General features: G+C 47.5%; 1 protein-coding gene across 12 annotated transcripts in view; it reads left to right on the forward strand.

Annotated features, from left to right (window-relative positions):
- The window catches only part of CACNA1G (calcium voltage-gated channel subunit alpha1 G), a 1,457,373-nt gene that overhangs the window by 778,468 nt on the left and 659,991 nt on the right, over positions 1 to 18,914 (forward strand). For all 12 annotated transcript variants that reach the window (XM_069654906.1, XM_069654897.1, XM_069654896.1 and 9 more), the window contains 2 exons: positions 6,486 to 6,578; positions 8,021 to 8,813. In XM_069654906.1, coding sequence (XP_069511007.1) covers positions 6,486 to 6,578; positions 8,021 to 8,813 — 886 coding nt within the window. The remainder of the gene's footprint in view (positions 1 to 6,485; positions 6,579 to 8,020; positions 8,814 to 18,914) is intronic.

Consider the following 18,914-nt stretch of genomic DNA (forward strand, 5'->3'; position numbering starts at 1 on the left):
TTGCTTCGACTTATTTTTCAATCAATTCGTAGTCTAGCACCCCTTACGTGTGTAATGCTGTCGCCCATCACTGCCCCCTTTTACTTTTTGCTCCCACACTCCACTCAATCTCCCTATTCTCACCACCCTGTGCTGCCTCTTGCTTACAATCCTTTTCTCTCTATGCCCCTTTTATTGGAAGCAACCACTCCATGACATTGAAAACATACTAAAATCACTGCTTTCAAATCTCCTCCCTAGAAGGGGAGCATGTCTCTTAACCCAGCCCCTTGATCGCCTTATCCCGCTGTACATTCTGTATCTGATTCTATGTCACTGTGTATTGATGTAATGATATGATATGATAAGTTATTTATAATGCGCCTGTACAAAAGTGTTTCTAGGCGCGACAAGACAAGGAGGGGGAAACAGAAGGAGGACAAACAACGATCTTACTAGGCCTTGTGTCATTCAGATTGCACAAGTACAAGGAAGAGGGGAGGAGAGAAGTGCCAAGGGGGCTTGAGAGGGTCGGGTGAGGAGAAGTGCAGGTGACGAGCCGGGCCTCGCATTCAGGAATGGCCAAGTGACCAGTGTGCAGAGCTATCAGGGTCTTTATTAAGGGAGAGTACAAGAGAAAGTGGAAGCAAAACAGGAGGTCTTGAGTTGTTTACGAAACCAAAGATGGTTCTGCTCAAGTTTGAGAGAGGCAGGGAGGCTGTTCCAGAGGGAGGCCCCAGCCGAGGAAAGCAATCTCCCCCCATTCTCTGCTTCGAAAAGTGCCTGACCCTCAGAGAATTGGACGTGGATGAGCAGAGAGCTCGAGAAGGAAGATTATTAGTAAGAGAAAGTTGGAGGTAGTGTGGTCCCAGGCCCCAGAAAGCGTTGTGGATGATGCAAAGGGTCTTGAATTTGATCCTTACAGCCACTGGGAGCCAGTGCAGAGATTTCAGAGCTGGATGGATACGATCCCTAGGATTGAGGCCAAGGACAAGTCTAGCAGTCCTATTCTGGATGAGTTGTAAAGGTCAAAGAGATGGGCAGATTTAGAAAGAGCCTGTTGCAATAGTCCAGCCTGGAGAGGACCAGGGCTCTAGAGACAGTGAGCTTCTGGGGGAAAGTGAGAAAAAGCAGAATACCGCTGAGGAGGTGCAGCTGAAAGTGTAACTTCTTAGAGAAAACTTTGATATGAGGAGAGAAAGAGAGGGTGGAGTCGAAGATGACACCAAGGTTCTTTGCCTCACAGGAAGGAGCAGGAAGACGGCTCAGGGTGGGTGGCCAAAGAGAGAGAGGAAAGGAGGGAGCAAGTGTCACGATGCGGAGGATCTCGGTCTTACTGGCATTAAGGCAGAGATCATTGACAGCACAACATACCTGAATTACGGCTTGACAGTCTGGTATGGGAGAAGGAGCAGAGGTGGCTGAGGGGAGCCTGAAGGAGAGCAGGGTGTCATCCGCTTAACACTGAAAGTTAGAACAGAAGTAGTGACGTGGTGGGCCCAAGGTGCCAGGTAGTGGTTGAATAGCCAAGGAGAAAGGTTAGACCCCTGGGGAACACCACAAGTAGAGAGAGAAATAGAAGAGTGGAAAGACCCCAGTTGAACATGAAAGGGTTGGTCAGCGAGAAAGGAGATCAACCAGTACAGGGCCTGACCAGTGATACCCAGGTTTGCACGGAGACGATTGAGCAAGATGGCATGGTTGACCATGTCAAAAGCAGAGGATAGAGGAGGATGAGGAAAGAAGGAAGATTGGAGTCAAGATTAGAGAGCAAGTGTTCACAGGTGTTCAGGAGAGCAGTTTCCAAGCTTCTGGCAGCTCTGAAACCAGACTGGTGGTCGTAGAAACAACCAACAGATTCAGTATGCAGATTAAGCAGGGCGATGGCCAGCTTTTCCAGGAGTTTGCCCAGGAAAGGAGTGATGAAGATCGGGGAATAGTTTGAGGAAGGTTCAGCGTAAAGGGCTTCTTAAGAACAGGGTACAGAAGAAAGTGCTTAAGGGGGAGGGCAAGATTCCAGTGGCAAAGGAGTGGTTGCAGAAGTCAGCCAGAGCAGGGGCCAGTGTGTTGATGTGGTCCTTGATGGTTCTGGATGAGAAGGGGAGAATCTGCTTTGCCGATACTTTCATAGATCAGACTTGTCTAGAAACATCGTCAGGGGTGAACAGGGGAAGGCAGGACAAGTGAGGAGGGTAAGCAGCCAAAGACAGGCCAGGGGGGCAGAGAAGGAGGAGGAAGCAGAGGTAGAGGAAGCGAGAGTGGACAGGATGTCCTAAGTTATTATTATATGACTAGTCGTATATACTGCAAATGTGCTTGCATATCCTGCACATTGCTTCCCAGCTGGGAGGGCTCTTTATACCTCTTTGTTCCTTGTGCACATGCAGGTCCTTTGTTGTCAGCCTGTGCTGTTCCTCAGTCCACGTTCTAACGTGTACCTTCTGCTGGGGCCACCAGGATCAATATTTTCTCAATTATCTTTCTAGAGCCTAGTCCGCCTCATCTGCAAGGTGTGTGATTAAAGCTCTCTCCTTCTTGATCAGTAAAAATAAAAACAAAATAAATGCTGCAGTGATGAGGAGGAATCATTTATGTGGAATAGACAGGCGATCAGCACATTTAAGACCGGAAACATGCTCAAAATACAAATAGCAACCATAGACAGTATCGTAAACGGATTATTTAGTGCTGCAGAAGACGGCCTGCGACGCTTGTACTCAGTAGCCTGATCTCATGCGGTGTTAGGCATGAAAGATGGAGAGAAGCGTACCAGGCATTGTGTGAACAATGCATGCTCACACAATGCTGCATGCAGCTTCCGTCAGCTGTCACGGCCAACATGGCATGAGCATTGAGCACTTGCATCCCAAGCTGTCCCCTACAGTGGGAATGTGGGGGTACATGGTCAACATCAAGAGTACAGTAAGGTTTGGTGATTGGGGAGGTGGAGCGAGGACCCGGCTCAAATGTTGCTTCGACCAGCTTTTTAAAGGGAAGCCTTAACGCGCTGGAGAGGACAGTTTGCGGTGCGCGTCATGGCATGGAGACTCCGCGCTGGAGAGGACGCTTGACTCAAGCTGTGGTTAGAATGTCGTTGGTTGGTCCTTGAAATATTTATAGGAGGGAACATGAGTTTGGAGAGAATGAAGTTGGCCTGTCTGTATGTTCTCAAGAAGAACCTATAGGGCTGTTCATAAATATATATTTTTTAAAATTAAAAAAATAAAATGATCAAAATAGATGATTCGGTTGTCATGTCATGGCCCTTTTACACCAACGGTGAAGATCAGGAAAGGGATATGGATGCAATGAAGGCTGGCAGCGTATCTGCATTGGGTGTAGAGGCACTAAACAAGTGGCTTATTGCCAGAAAAACGGACACTGTACAATTACAGTATGTTTTCTTTCAAAGGCGATCAAATTGTATGCACCACAACAGACAATCAAACAAGTTGAATCCGTTGGGTCCCCTTCGTCTTGCATCCAACTACTACCGTCAGAGCAGCCTATGCTGTGACATGCATGTCAAGTGGAGTCACATGCTTAAATCTTTAAAATACAATTCATTTTGGAAGATTCATCTGAACTATCGTTCACCAAAGAACCTGTTTGCTTGCTCCGGGTTCTTTTTTAGCAGCAGCATATGGCAAGTCATAGATTCCTTAAACCACACTTCTCATCGGATGTGTTTAGCGGGTGTTACGTATGGTGTCTCAGATCACTTTTAAGCCAATCAATGGTAGCATTATTTACATGAAACACATGAGGTCATAAAGTGAGTCAGGCTTGTTCCTGGAGTTCTAAACTAATATGTGTATAAAGAGGGAGCTCTCTTCCAATAGATGAGGGTGCGGCCTATCTACTTCTCTCTAAGCAAAATAACAGGAGAGGAAGACGAAGTCTCACTTGAGAGTGAACGCAAGCATTGTTTGCTGGGAACTCTGCTGCAAAGGCTCAGAGAATGTGCAACCAAAGAAATGACAATACAAACACAGTGAACTGAAATCATCTGTCTTTGTATTTGGCCAGTGTGGGGAAGGTACAACTGCAGGACCTCACACAAACCTAAAACAATACCATGAGTTTTAGTGGTTTCTTGAAATAGGAAACAACATATTTTAATGCTTTGTTTACATAAGATTTCGTGGTTATTAAGATCCTTATTATGAACTAAGATCAATGACCTACTTAAATGTTATATTAGGAATCCTATTACATTCATTTAGCCATTCATTTGGCCTTGAAACACTTGTGTACAGGCGCTTTATAAATGCCATATCATATCATATGACCACAAGCCAAATGGCAACCGATATTTCATAAACTGCGGCTTCCATTATTAAAGAAGGCAATTCTCCTTTTGCCCATTTCGTTCATTAGCTGCCACCTGCATTATTAAAGCGTGCAGCTCTAATTTCCTTCATTAACAAAAATAATGCAAAGACGACACTCTGTGGTCAGCATTTTAGCCAAAGTTGCAGGTGAAAAATGATTAAGGGATCACATTTGAGGCTTTAAACTGGCCTCACAAGGAGGATGGAGGAGGGGGCATGGTAGTTGGCAGAGATAGCTGTCCCGGTGGAGTGCATCTGGTAGAAGCCTAATTGCAGGATGCCGAATAAGTGGTTAATCTTAAGTTTCCATTCAAATACATGGTGAGCTATCAGAAAAAAACCAATGTAATCGGGTACAGGGCATCTCATCAAGAGTTATATATAAGAAGGGGTGAGAGACTGGATGTGTATCTATGGAAGTGATGTATACAGCTCATGAGCAACACAGTGCTGTACAATCATGAGAGTGAAAAATACTAAGAGGGTTCACCTTTTGTCGGCGGAAAAGTGTTCTTTGAGAAAACGGTGTCTTTAGATCTTTCCTGAATCGCAGGAGGGAGGGAGCCAGCTGGATGTTAGCAGGATGTTGTTCCAGAGTATGGATTCATGGCAGGAGAATGCTTGTTTTCTGGCCTTCACAGTCTTGCACTACTTGCATTGCAACTTGGCAATATCTTGGCTACTGGTGCTGAATGGACCTCCTGAGACTCCTACCCTATGGGTATACAACGGCAAAAATGACAAAATCTGGATTTCTTTAGGATTGAGATGGAAAAAGTATTCCTGACGCCTTAAGAATAGTTACCAGTCCATAGGGTTTGGTTGAAAAAAGCTGCATTGCACGAAAGGTCAGCTGAGGTTTTTAATGATTAAAACCATTTTTGGAAGAGAATATGAGGGGTTCAGTAACACAGCAGGGGGTTGGGTCTAGCTTGGGAAGTGAGAGGGAAATTGGCAGAAAGGGTGTGCTTCTGGATGAAGAATTTGTGAGCTGAATGATTATGGAGGAGAAGTGTGACGAAGTTGAAAAGGGGTGCCCAGATCGCTCAGAGTTTCTATAAGATAGCGGGAACTCCTATAAAGATATACGAGGAAGGGATGCGATAGAATGGTCGAATGGAAGCGATACGGTGCTGGAAGTGGCTGCATTCGGCAATGATGAATGGCAAAGAGATTGATGGAGAAGGAGAGTTTGCAGACAGTGAGCCAATGTTGGTGCGGATCTTCTACGCGGCCTGCGTGATCCGGAGTGTTAGCTCCAGGTGGATAGCTCGGCCAATATCTCACCTTGGGCATGGGGCAAGCCTGTGCTCAGCGAGTTGGATCGGCAGGCTTGACTCCATCCTAGGTGGATACATTGAGGATCATTGCATTGGGTAACAGCAGCATTTATTACAGCACGTACGTGGCCTGCGTGATCCGGAGTGTTAGCTCCAGGTGGATAGCTCGGCCAATATTTCACCTTGGGCATGGGGCAAGCCTGTGCTCAGCGAGTTGGATCGGCAGGCTTGACTCCATCCTAGGTGGATACATTGAGGATCATTGCATTGGGTAACAGCAGCATTTAATACAGCACGCAGGTGTGGGAGCAGTGGATGGGCGGTAGAGGGACGATGTGGCAGGAAAGAATGCATCGGTGGTTGCATTCAGTTGATTTTTTAAGGAAATTAAGGATTCAATGAGGGCCAGTTTGAGGAAGGTTTTAAAGGGGTGAGAGTGGTTAGTAGACACAATGCAGGTATGAAGCCAGGGGTTGGGTGGGAATTTCTGTCTGGAGACGGGAGGAAAGGATCCTGGGTGTGGGATAAACATTTAACTGTGTAACTGCCAGAGTGACGTGGATGAGACCGCAGTAGGAGAGGGAGGGTTTGATCATTGGGGGGTGGGGGGGAGTTTGTACAGAGTGGATGATGAGCCGGCGGGGGCTGCTGTGCTACCCAGCGCAGCTGTAAGTGGTGGGAGGGTAGAGCCCAGTCTGGTGAAGAGGTGCTGCAGGGACGCCATGTGGTACATCGGGTGCTTGCATTTAGTTGCTGAAAACAAAAGGTGCCCTGCCAAAAAGCACTGTGCAAAAGGCTACATTGATGGGTGGAGGAGGCCCATTGTTGGATTATGAGCATGCATTTGCAGTTCTCTGTGTGGTCCTCTAATTGGTTGTTTTTCGTCTTCCAGGTCATCACGTTGGAGGGCTGGGTGGACATCATGTACTTTGTTATGGACGCTCATTCCTTCTACAATTTCATCTACTTCATTCTCTTGATCATTGTGAGTAATTGAGAATTCTCCTGTAGTCAAGGGGCGTCTAATGGGGCGCTATTATCCATCGGGTGGAATGGCCCTGGCGGTAACAGCTCAGCAGCCAATTTAAGGGCCTGAATGAAGCCAGGGTCCCTGAACACTCTGTGGCAGTCTCTTACTGACAGGGACAGCCCCCCCTGGAGATTAATAACTGCATTAACACTCACAAACGTAAAACACAGTTGCCTAAGACGTATTTTAATCACAATACAAATCAAAAATTCAACTTGCCTTTGGCACCAGACACTGCTGCTCTTGGCTTTAGTTCGTTTTCATTGTTGATTACGCTGGGGTAAAAAACACAGAAAACGTATTCAAACCAAGAGGAGTGGTCTTTCAACTTCCATGACAATTTTATTTTTTCATAAAAACAAAAAATAACAAGCAGATCAGTGGTTGCTGATAAGGGGATGCTAAGGCAGGGCCGCAAACCGCGGCAGCTGCCACTCACCGTGAGTGGCAGCTGCCGCGGTATGCAGTTATGAAGCTTCTCCGAACTCAGGCTTATGCCAGTTAATTCAGCCCCCGTTCAGAGCAGTCTGATTGGCTCCACACCCCATCCAGGGGGCCAGGCGGTAGTTAGTGTGTGGGTATTAATTGAAAAGAACTGCTGTGAAAAAGAAGTGCTACAGTGAGATTAAGAACTTCCAGCAAAACAAGTGGAATTGAGCCATTAGAAGACGAGGGCTGGTTTTCTGAAGGAGAGGACGGTGGGGGTTTGAAGAGGGAGTGAGGTTAAGAAAATGTGTCTGAGGCTACCCAGAATGGTTGTGAGATGTAGGTGACGAAGCAGCAGTGAGAAGCGATAAGAGCTTGTGGTAGCAGGGATGAAAGGTGCTTGGAAAACACAGTGGGGGATGGGGAGCTGTCCATATAGTGTATGCTATGGTGTAAACTATTCCTAGGCACCATGGTGTAGCTAGTGGCTGAAACTAGACTTGAACACTCCTGTTTAGCTAAGCTTAATTCAGGGGCCTTAACCACTAGGAGATCTTGGTGAAAGTGGGGGAGGAGAAGTTGCAGTGGCAATTATGACTTGTATGTAGGTTAGAGTCTTACCAGTGGTTAATGGTGATGTTGCGGTGATAGTGTTCTCGCTGTGTTTTTGTGCGCAGACAAGAAAATGTATGCAGGTCAGTGTGATTTGATAGTGCATTGACATTTGGATTTACAAAGACTCCCACCTGGTTGCTAAGTTGGAGGTGAAGATTGAAGGAATAACAGAGTTACTTTCCAGGTGAAAAGAGGGTGATCAATAAGCGCATTCATGCAAGTGACCGAGGAATTATCAGAAACAGGTGGAGAGAAGAGATGGAGGAAAGGGATCAACAGAAAAGTGTGAAATATTGGGGAGGGTTGAGTGTATCTGTCCGCCAATGGGCCTTAATTATTCCTTCTGTTTTCTTTAGATCGGTTCTTTTTTCATGATCAATCTCTGTTTGGTCGTCATAGCAACCCAGTTCTCAGAGACCAAGCAGCGCGAGAGTCAGCTGATGAAGGAGCAGCGGGTGAGATTCCTCTCCAATGCCAGCACCCTCGCAAGTTTTTCTGAACCCGGCAGTTGTTATGATGAGCTCCTCAAATATCTGGTCTATATCGTCCGCAAGGCCAGCAAGCAGCTTGTTCAACTCTATGGAGTGGTGGGTTCCAGGGTGGGCCTTGTGTCCAGCCCCGTGATGAAAAGTGTAATTGAAAAACCACCTTGTCGGCATCGGCGAAGAAGGTCCTCCGTGCACCATCTAATCCACCACCACCATCACCACCACCATCACTACCATCTGAGCAATGGCAACTTGAGAGCACCGCGAGCTAGTCCTGAGATAAGTGACGTGGAGACAACCTCACTCCATAATGGAACTAACTTGCTAATGCTTCCAGCCCCGGTCTCCAATCTGAATCCTTCTCCAACTAACACAGAGTCTGTTCACAGTGTTTATCACGCAGACTGCCATTTCGAACCAGTCCGCTGCAAGTCCTCACTTCCCCAGCCTGACATAGCCTTACCTGGCCAAGATGGACTTCAACATATCATGAGCAACAAGAACTACCCAACTGTGCATCCTAGTTCTCCTCAAGAGATGGTAAAAGAAAAGGTTTTAGGAGATGCTGCAGTTAACCCTGGAATCAATGCACTGTCTAACCTCAACATCCCACCCGGACCCTATAGCACGATGAACCGACTGCTGGAGACACAGAGCACAGGTGAGTCTTGCAGTGTTCAGACTGTGTTGTGACATCCATGATTAATTTGCATTTCTGAAAAGAATATGTGAAGTAAAAAAATGTCCTCCTAAAGAATCTCCTTCAGTTGGGGGATTTGCCATAATGGGTCACCGACTAGATATATTTGGTTGCAAACATTACACCATACCCCCACCACTTTTATGTTTGTTGCGGTTTACTTTTGTATTGTACCGTGTAGGTTCCCTTGCATTTCAGATTATTGAAACTCAGAAACAGTCCTTTGTTTTTCTTATTCTGATCAATATGATGAGATTTCAATGATGTCCCTACAGAAGTCAGAGCCTCCCTTGACTGGCATATTGTAAGTGCATGGCATTTATGTAGGGTCTTTTTAGGTGACACTAATGGCCTGATTCAAAATGAACTGGAGACAACCTGGAGATGCCCATGACAGCCTAAGCTGTGTTCCTCTATCTTATATCTGACTCACTAAATCTAAGCTTACAGCAAATCCAGGTTGCCTCAAGCATCTCTGAGGTCTTCATGTGCAACTGCAGTTCACAAGCATTTGCTCACGTGCATCCCAGAGATGCACCAGGATATCAAACACCTCGACATTATGGCCCCGGAGAAGCCCTTCAAACTTCACAAACGAAGCACGTCACTAAGTGAGTCGCAGACAAATTAATTCTCATCAAAAAAGAAAACCAGGCACTCAAGATTACCTACCAATCACCAACAGCTCCAGATACACAGAGAAGGAATGACCAATGTAAAAATATCACCAAACCACACACTCAGCACACAAAGGCCAGAAGTAAATCTTATAAAGTATTCTCAAACCCCAAAATGCCTCACCCTGTAGCACAGCACTGACATCCCAAGAGATGCGCGAGTCCGTTGCATCACACTTCAGCAACAAAATGTGCTGTATCCAGGACCATATAAATACGCAAGGACAAGCACACTCAGGGCCTCATCACGAGTTGGGCGGTATCCGGGCTGTAATACAGCCCAATTTATTAGTGTTACTGCCCACCAGTCCGGCGGTAAATGTAATTGTTTATTTGTAAAGCACTTATACACAAATTAAGTGCTTCAAAGCTCTTTGAAGCGGGAAGGGAACAAGGGAATACAGTCGTCATTCTTAGGCCTTAGTTTCCAAATGATCTAACAAAAATAACTAGCATACTAAGTCGGCCAACATTTCAACTAGTGCAAGTGCATGAAAGGAAGAAATGAGGGAATGGAGTGGGAGAAGGAGAAGAGCATACAATCAATAAACTACCGCACTATGCCTACCGACTTGCAAATTCATGACAAAAAGTGCAGAGAGAAGGGGGGAGACATACAGAACAAACTACCGTACTAGGCCTGTCTACATTCAGATTGATTGGTAGTTGGTCATCACTAATACGCCTATGCACAAGTATTTCAGGCAACCAATGTAGGGAGGGGAGACAAAGGGAGGCCAGGACAGACAATCTTGCTAGACCTAGTACATTCAGGTCGTGCAAGTGCGCAGACTGGAAGTGCGAGGTCCTGGGTTAAGTGCAGAGTGGTTACCCCTCTCATGGAATATATTCCAAGTGCAGTAGTGCCAATCAAAGTGCAGAGGCCCGCAGGGGAGGCAAGTGCAGGACAGGCAGGGGAGTCTGGGACCTGTGAGGCTCTGGAGGTGCAACAGGCGACCAGACGGCAAACTGAGCAGTTGGGGAAGAGAGTGGAGGAGGGAGTCAGGAGGGAAGAGAAAGAAGGTTAGCAAGGGAGAGGGAGAGAGAAAGAGGAGGAGAAGAGGAAGGTCTTGAGGAGTTTCCGGAACTTTAGGAGGTCCGGCTCAAGACAGAGAGAGGCAGGGAAACACCTGCAGAGGATAAGGAGCTACACCCAAATCCCTGTTTGGAAAAGCAACCCAATCACAGACAGTTGGAGGAGACCGAGCGGAGGGCTCTAGAATGCGAGTATTTAGGAAGAGAGCGTTGTAGATTGTACAGGCCCTGGCCCCAGAAAGCCTTGTGGACTATGCAGAGGGACTTGAACTTGATCGTTGCAGCCAAGGGGAGCCAGTGGAGGGATTTCAGTACCAGAGAGATGCGGTCCTTGGGCTTGAGGCCAAAGATAAGCCTTGCAGTCCTGTTCCGAATAAGTTGAAGTCGGAGAGAAGTAGGAAGATTCAGAAAGAGACTGTTGCAGGAGTCCAGTCTGGAGAGAACCAGGGCTCTGGAGATGGTGGGCCTCTGGGGGAAGGTAAGAAAAGGTAGAATACCTCTGAGGAGGTGCAGCTGATAGTGGGACTTTTTGGAGATGTCCGGGATGTGAGAAGAGAAGGAGAGAGTAGAGTCGAAGATGACCTCCAGATTTGTTGCCTAACTGGTGGGTGAGGGCACAGCACCAAGGGAGGCCGGCGAAAGTGAAAGTGGGAAAGCGAGAGCAGGGGTCCCAATGAGGGCAATATCATTCTTACTGGCATTAAGGCAGAGATCTTTAGCAGCACATGAGGACTGAATTCGGGGCAGACAAGTCAGGAATGAGCGAAGAGGAGGAAGAGGCCAAGGGTAGCCTGAAAGGGTTGGCAGAGGGTTTTTGGAGCAGATGGTGCACAAGAGAATGCTTGAGAGAGGTGGGGAAAACTCTGGTAGCGAAGTTTAGGTTGCAGAGGTCAGCCAAGGCTTGAGGTAGAAAGTCAATGTTGTCATTGATGGTTTTGGAGGGGCAAGGGTCCACCTGTTTGGAAGAGGTTTTCATAGACTGGACCTGTCTAGAAACCTCCTCAGGCGTGACAAGGGAGAGGGAGGAGAGAAGAGGGTGTGTGGTGGGAGTGGCCTAGTGGGGCCCAAGAGATGATGGTGCACGAGTGGGTGTGGAGGAGAGAGATGACAGGATGGCCTGTGTTTTTGCGGTGAAGTGTGCAGCCAGGGCCCCACAAAGGCCCTGGGTGGGTGCATTAGAGGAAGAGGCTGCAGTAGGGTTGGCCAGTTCCTTGCAGACTTTGAAAAGTTTGGCCGTGTAGTTGGATGCCGCGGAGATGGAGGCTTGAATATGGACTCTTTTCTTGGACCGGATGCAAAGTCTATATTGCCTTTGCAGAAGGCAGCAGGCCAGCTTGTCAGAGGGTGCACCTGAAGATCCCCATTTCCGTTCTGCTGCCCTGCACTTACGTTTAAGGTCAGCCAACTCAGAACCGTACCAAGAGTTGCACTTTTTGGCAGGCTTCAGTCGGACCCTCATGACAGGGGCAAGGATGTCGAGAGTATTGGAGATGGAAAGTTGAAAGTTAGAGAGGGCTGTTTCCGGTTGGGAGTCAGCCGCAAGAGTAGAAGGAGGAGAGTAGGTGGAGGCAAAGGCAGCGACTGACACTTTTTTCATGGGTCAGATGACCATGAAGGTGTGTGGCAGTGCAGGGTGTGCCAGTGCGAAAGGATAAGGGAGCTTCAAGTGAGAGGAGAGAAGAGAGTGATCGGTCCATGAGAGTGTGGTAGTGAGAGGGATAGAGAGAGGGATGTCTGTGGACATGAGAGCATCAAGGTGTGGCCATCAGTGTGCGTCAGACCAGAGGGTAGAATGGAGAGAGAGAGAGAGTCGCATAGGTTTGCGGAAAGCTCCTGAAGAGTCAGGAGAGTCAAGATGAATGTTAAGATCCCCCAGCAGGAGGAGTTGGGAGGAGGAAGAGAGGAGAGAAGATGCCAGGTCAGCCCATTCCGAGAGGAAGAGGGTGGAATGGCCCAGCGGCCAATAGAAGGTGGCCAGTGTAAGAGAGGAGACAGGAGAGAGAGAGAGCCTGCAGGCCAGCCATTCAAAAGATGAATAGGCCTGAGTGGGAATGGTGGAGAGAGGGATCCACTCTGGAAAGATCAGGGCAGCTCCACCTCCTGGCCTGTTGAGGCTGGGCTCATAGAGAATCTTGTAGCATTCAGGGAGAAGTGTGTCAAAACCTGTGACAGAGCTGCCCTTAAACCGGGTCTCAGCAAGAACATCTAGGTCCATATGTTCAAGGAGGTGACAGATGTCGGAGGAGTGCTTGACTGCAGAACCGGATCATGGTTTGGCCGGTAACTGTTAGTCCCTATTGGACTCAATGGGGAATTTTTGGTGCAATTACCGTATGGTAATACTGCTGGCGATAATTATGCAGAAAATAGGAATTTTTTTCTCAGCGTGTTTACCCCCAGATCTGATCTGGGGGTAAACACGCCAGACTCATGATAGGGCCAGCCCTTAAATGCACCATTAATACCATTACCGCTGCTTTTGAGGGCTACCGCCAAACTCATGATGAGGCACACAATCCCAGTGATGGAAGCAGCACAGGGCAGGCCTATTCCTGCCCTGGCAGCCTTTCATGTCTTTTGATGCTTTATTTCCTAACCCTGGTCAATGGTAGCAAGCCAGGACATCTGTCTGAAGGCCTCTGCGTCCCCAACATCTACGCTGCAATAGCACAGTACCCCAGACTCAACAAAGCCCCTTTCCAAGCCCACCTCAACACACCAATTGAAAAAGGCATTGTCCATCATGCATTGTATAAGAAACTGTTTCTTTGAACTCTGAATGATCCAGTCTTTTGTGCTTTAACTGATATTCCTGCATTCACTGCACTAGTATTCTAAAGACTGAACTACACAACATCCTCTACCTGATTCACCCAGATAGCCTAACTAACTACGACGAGTCCAAAACATGACAGCTAGACTTTTTCTGAGACTTTAAAGACACAAACACATCACTGCAGTCTTCCAAACACTCCACTGGCACCTAATCAGATGAAGGATTATTTCCAGAATATATTGCATAACTCATTACAACTTCCATGGCAGGGGCCCATAATTCACAATCAGTAAATTAAATAACTACAAGCCAACCAGAATAAGTCAGTCCAGTAGCATGGTTTTAGTAAACACTTCAATTGTTATGTTACTGAGGATTGTCCCCCTTTCTCTCAACCAAGCTCTGGAATTCTTTACCCAGAGGTCTGTGCACAGAGGAAGACCGCCTAGCCTTTGGAAAATCCCTGAATATCCGGCTATTCAAGGTAGAGCAGCACAACGGCACTAAAATACGGACTGGGCTTTAGCACCTCGGACCTACTTCCACCATCAGACACTCGTCCTCTGTAACAGCGACCAGACAGAATGTTGCTCTTTTCACTGATGTGGACCTATCATGGGCCTTCACCCACAGTACACCAGCCAATGATTCCTGAAGATCTGAATCATTCACCCTTCCGGGTCACGTGCAGCAGGGCTGCCAGAATGGCAGAGGCACTCTATGCAAGACCACATTGTTTTACATTAAGTGTTTGGCTTTGTGAATCCGTATTAGGCATCAGCTGTAAATCTGGGCTAATCACAGTGATCTCATTTGTTCCAGCTCAAATCTTTGCGACTCGGGCCGTAAGGCTTTGCAATCTGCACCCCTCCTTATGGAACTAAGTGCTTGCCTACAATTCCAATGATCTTTTCTTAATTATTGTATTGATTTTGGTTACAAGTACAATTAAAGCTACAAAGCAGTAGGCACATATTATCCCATTACTCTACATATAAAAATAATGCTAGAAAACAGGAATCGGTGTTAGATGTCAGCCATTCATCCAACTCCCTCGCTCAGGTGCAACGTCTCCGTGTTAATCAGTTGCACCAGCATGCGTTGAGGTAAATCATTTAAATATGGCCGGGTCCATATTTAGTGCAGCAGGGCAGGCATCATACGTCTCTTCCACGGTGTACTTGAGATGTGGAATCAAGAAGGAACCCTGGGATCCATATGCTGTGTTGCAATACCTCTTCCAGAGATAGTCGGGCCAGCATGACCCCTTTGCCCACCAGGGATGATGTGATTTTACTTAGACCTGGGAGCCATAGTCTGAACGATGGGAATATGGGAGAGCACCCCCTGGCCTCCCTGTGGGCAGTGTGCACTATCAACATGTGGTTTATATGCAAACATCCCTCTCCTGTTTCAGGATCTTAAGAGTGACCTTCAGGAGCACCTGCAGGGTGCAGGGCATTTCCACAGCAGATGCTGCCCCATCGCTTCCACCTTTAGGGAAGTTTCCAGTTACATCTCTGCTAAAGACTGAAGTCCCAGAAGAGAAATCTCAGAAGACCAACTAAGAAGCGTCCAATGACTATGCTTGACTGGGATGGGTACTCTTTTAGCCATGGAGCCAGCTTCTTGCCAATGTATCTCTGCCAGCTCATGGCTAATACCAGTGCTTTATGCTATCCTTAGTTTCTTTTAGCAGAGGCGCGGCGGGGTCAAATGTGCCATTTCTAAATGTAACAAATAAAATCAAGACCTGGCGTACTTTCACTTCCGCTAGGGAACAGGAAGCATAGCATGACTAGTTGCATAGAAGCATAATTGCACACATGCTTCTGATCTCCTGGTCTTGGTTTTGCAGACAGGGTTGCAGGCCCTTGTAACGCATCTCGTAGGGAATTCATTCACCATCGAAGAGTATTTGTGATATGGTGAGTTAATGCCTTTATCTCTCAGTTTTCTGAAAATATCTTATCAATGGGCATTTTCAAATTGCCCGGGACTCTGGACAAATATCCTGAGGGCCCAGATTTCCCCAGGCAGTGGGGGTGCTGGGGATTTTCTCTTGTTTAGTAGGAAGTTCATGGTTCCAACACTCAAGCCACCCCACTATCACTGGCAGTCTGAAAAGGGTAGATGTGATGGAAGGCGCAGACAAGGATTTCTGAGCTTTTGACTTAATCCGCCCTATTCCCATGTGAGTTCCAGGAAGAGTTTCTGCAAAGTACCGGAACCCCGCACATAGACTCCTCACTAAATTTCCCGTTTGGCGTGTGCACTCCATGCAGGAACTATGATCTCGGTATGTCGGGATCAGAACCCATGTCGCTGCAGGCCAATTCAGGTTTAGCGGATTGTTCCTGTCCTTCCTGCACAAGGGGGTTGCATGCCCAATCTATTCAAGTCAACACAGCAATGGCCCAGTGACCACCGTGTTTCCCATAGTGCCCGCCATTGGAGGTCTCCAACATGGGCGTACAGCACAGATCATCTTGCAATCACTGCATGCTTGTGGTGAAAGGTTCAGAAGCCCTGGCATTCAGGGTCCCCTTGTCTTGAACCTCATGAATGTAGGGGCTCAAGATCTGGCTCTGCCATGCATGGAGAAAGATAAGCACCTGCATAAGAGTCTGCCCACATGAATCCATAATTAGAAGTGCTCGTTTGCATGGATTCGGCAGGACCAACAGAATGAGGACCTATGTATTCCTTGTGCTAAGTAGCAAGTGAACTCCACATTTAGAGCCCTTACAGCGTCTTTTTATCATGTCATTGCTCATTTATTGCACCTTCTGTGCCCATTGTTAATATGCCAATGCTGACTTTGACTCACAGGACTTAGCCTACGAGACTGATATATTCTCTAAAATTAAGTGACATTTAATTCTGGGATCCTTTTAGCCACAAAGACCATCCATAAAAGGATACTTATAACTTCTTTCATTGTACACTCAGAGATATATCTACCCCACTAACCCCCAGCGGGGACTTGTGCTGTCCTTAAACATAAATAGAGGTTCTGACCAAGAACACCGCGGAGCGGTGAGCGGAGCTGAGAGCCGAGGTGTGAGCTAGTCTGCTGCAGTCCTGTAGCCTATTCACATCATTGTCAGGAGGTTCGTTATCTGACCAAGAACACTGCGGAGCGGTGAGCGGAGCTGAGAGCCGAGGTGAAAGCCAGTCTGCTGCAGTCCTGTAGCCTATTCACATAATTTTGTCAGGAAGTTCGTTATCTGACCAAGAACACCGCGGCGCGGTGAGCGGAGCTGAGAGCCGAGGTGTGAGCTAGTCTGCTGCAGTCCTGTAGCCTATTCACATCATTGTCAGGAGGTTCGTTATCTGACCAAGAACACTGCGGAGCGGTGAGCGGAGCTGAGAGCCGAGGTGAAAGCCAGTCTGCTGCAGTCCGCTGCAGACACGAAGTAAGAGCGCGATGGAGCCAGAAGTATGACCTCCATTAGCGCTAACAGGAAACGCCAGGAGTTCTAGCTTGAAGCCTGAACTGACAGATGAACATGGCATGGCCCTGCCGAAGTTAAAGCCGAAATTGAAAGCACCACTTAATAAAGAGGGTGCCGACCTTATGTTGGTGGCTGAAGATCCCCGGGTAGTTGCGGACACCCGAATCGAATAACCGAGAGCCCCCAGAGAGAAAACGATAGTAAAGACCCAATCAAGATCGACATTAACTGGCTTACCGGCATTATGGGCTTCGGCGTCGGCGAGTGTCCCTGTAATGTCGTTGCCCCACTGCGACACCTTCGGTGGATGGAGTACGAATACACCGAGTGGCGGAGGAGGAGGCGGGGACTGGCCGGCACGAGGATTTTACTGACGCGACCGTTCCTAAGGAGGCCATCAACACGGCTGTCCGCGTTCCCATCTCGTCCTGCAGTGCCGCAGCGGGGGCTCCGAGTACCGTCCTGGAGACGAGTGGTAGCGAAGCTGGGGCTGTCGGAGGACGGCCGGTGTCAGGACCTTCGCGGGGCCTTGGCTGCGGGGTAAGCGGGGGGAGCCGGAACACTGAGGAAGTTGGCCAGAAAGATCAGAGGGTTGAGGATAGTCCCCTCAACTCGACGCCTCAGCCATATCCTTTGTTTGTGGACACTGATCCCCCGAGGACAGGATCTGAAGAAATGAAAGAAAACGCACCATCTTTGCCTTTGGGAACCGTAAATAACACGGACTTCGTCCAGAAAACCCTGAACATTAAGGCGATGATACATTCCTCATATAAAAGGCAGGTCCCAGATTTGAAAAACAAGACCAACAGGTTAAAAACTTCACTCGCTGATAAAAACCTGGTAAAGGACAACATGGTGTCCGTCGAGATTAGCTCTAGTGACTCAGAAAGAGAGCTTGATGACGTCTTCACAGAGGGTCCAATAGTAGGGGAAGTGAACATAGCGAGCGACCAGGAGGACTCAAACAAGGGAACAGAGGGTGAGCTATTAAAGCTGGTACCAAATCAACAAAGAAAAAAAAAAGGGAAAACTAAGAAGGGACAAAATCCCCAGAGGGCAAATTCAACTCAACCACCCAAAAAGAAACATAAAAGAGCCGAAGCAAAGGAGCAGAGAGGAAGTAAAGGTGATTAAAAGAAAAAGACCCAAGGCCATCCAGTTACCTTCACCTTTACTATCCTGTCCCTTAAAAGCTTTTTTTACCCAACAATACAAACGGAAATTAACAGTGGACTCCGAGGTGTCAGATGCAGAGATGCTCGAAGTTGCACAAGAAATTCTGCCAGGGTTGAAATTAAGGAAAACAGACAAAACCCCAACCCTAAAGGCCACACTAGCAGGGAAAGAGTCCGATGATCCAGGAATTGCAAAAAAAACTGACGGGAGTGAAAATGGAACTCAGACTAAGGACAGGGGTGACGACCAGCCCCCGAGCCGACAAACAGAACACTCCTGTACTCTGATCCTTTCAGCACCAGATGACACCAGCTCGGTACCCAACAACAGGGTGCAAATAATTCCAGAAACCAAAAAGGATGGTGGGACAGAGGCTAGTAGAGACCAGCTTACTCCGGGTCAGCCGTTAGAGGAAATTCAAAGGTCGTTCGAAGCAAGAGATGACAAAGAACAGCGACTTGCATGGACGAAGCCGCACTTGATCACGGGGACGCAAACTAGGCCTCCACCATCCGTAAGAAAAGGGGAATTCCAACACACACCCCAAATGGAACAGGACCTAAGCTCCTCAATGGATTGCCCGGCCTCATTAATCTCGGGTACCCCTAAAAGAGCTGAGAAAATTAAATCCTCCCCAAGAAATCACCGGCTAAGTGACATAGCAACTGCCATCCATAAAGACTCCTCTAACAAGAAGCCAGACATGATAGCAATCATGTCAGCAATGTCTATTGTTTTAGCGCCCTTCTGTAAATTGTACGAAGCAATAAAAGAGGAGATCCAGGACAATACAGCAATCCTCTCAAATATGATCGCAAAAATGTCCCACGTAGATAGTTATATAACAGCTGTAGAAGATCAGAAAAGTATTCAGCAAAAAAACTGGGAAAGCAAAATCGAGGCCCTTGAAAGAAAAATCTAATGTATGGAGCAACAA

The sequence above is a fragment of the Ambystoma mexicanum genome, chromosome 3q, assembly GCF_040938575.1.
Source record: "Ambystoma mexicanum isolate Mex_15411 chromosome 3q, UKY_AmexF1_1, whole genome shotgun sequence".
Classification (NCBI taxonomy): domain Eukaryota; kingdom Metazoa; phylum Chordata; class Amphibia; order Caudata; family Ambystomatidae; genus Ambystoma; species Ambystoma mexicanum.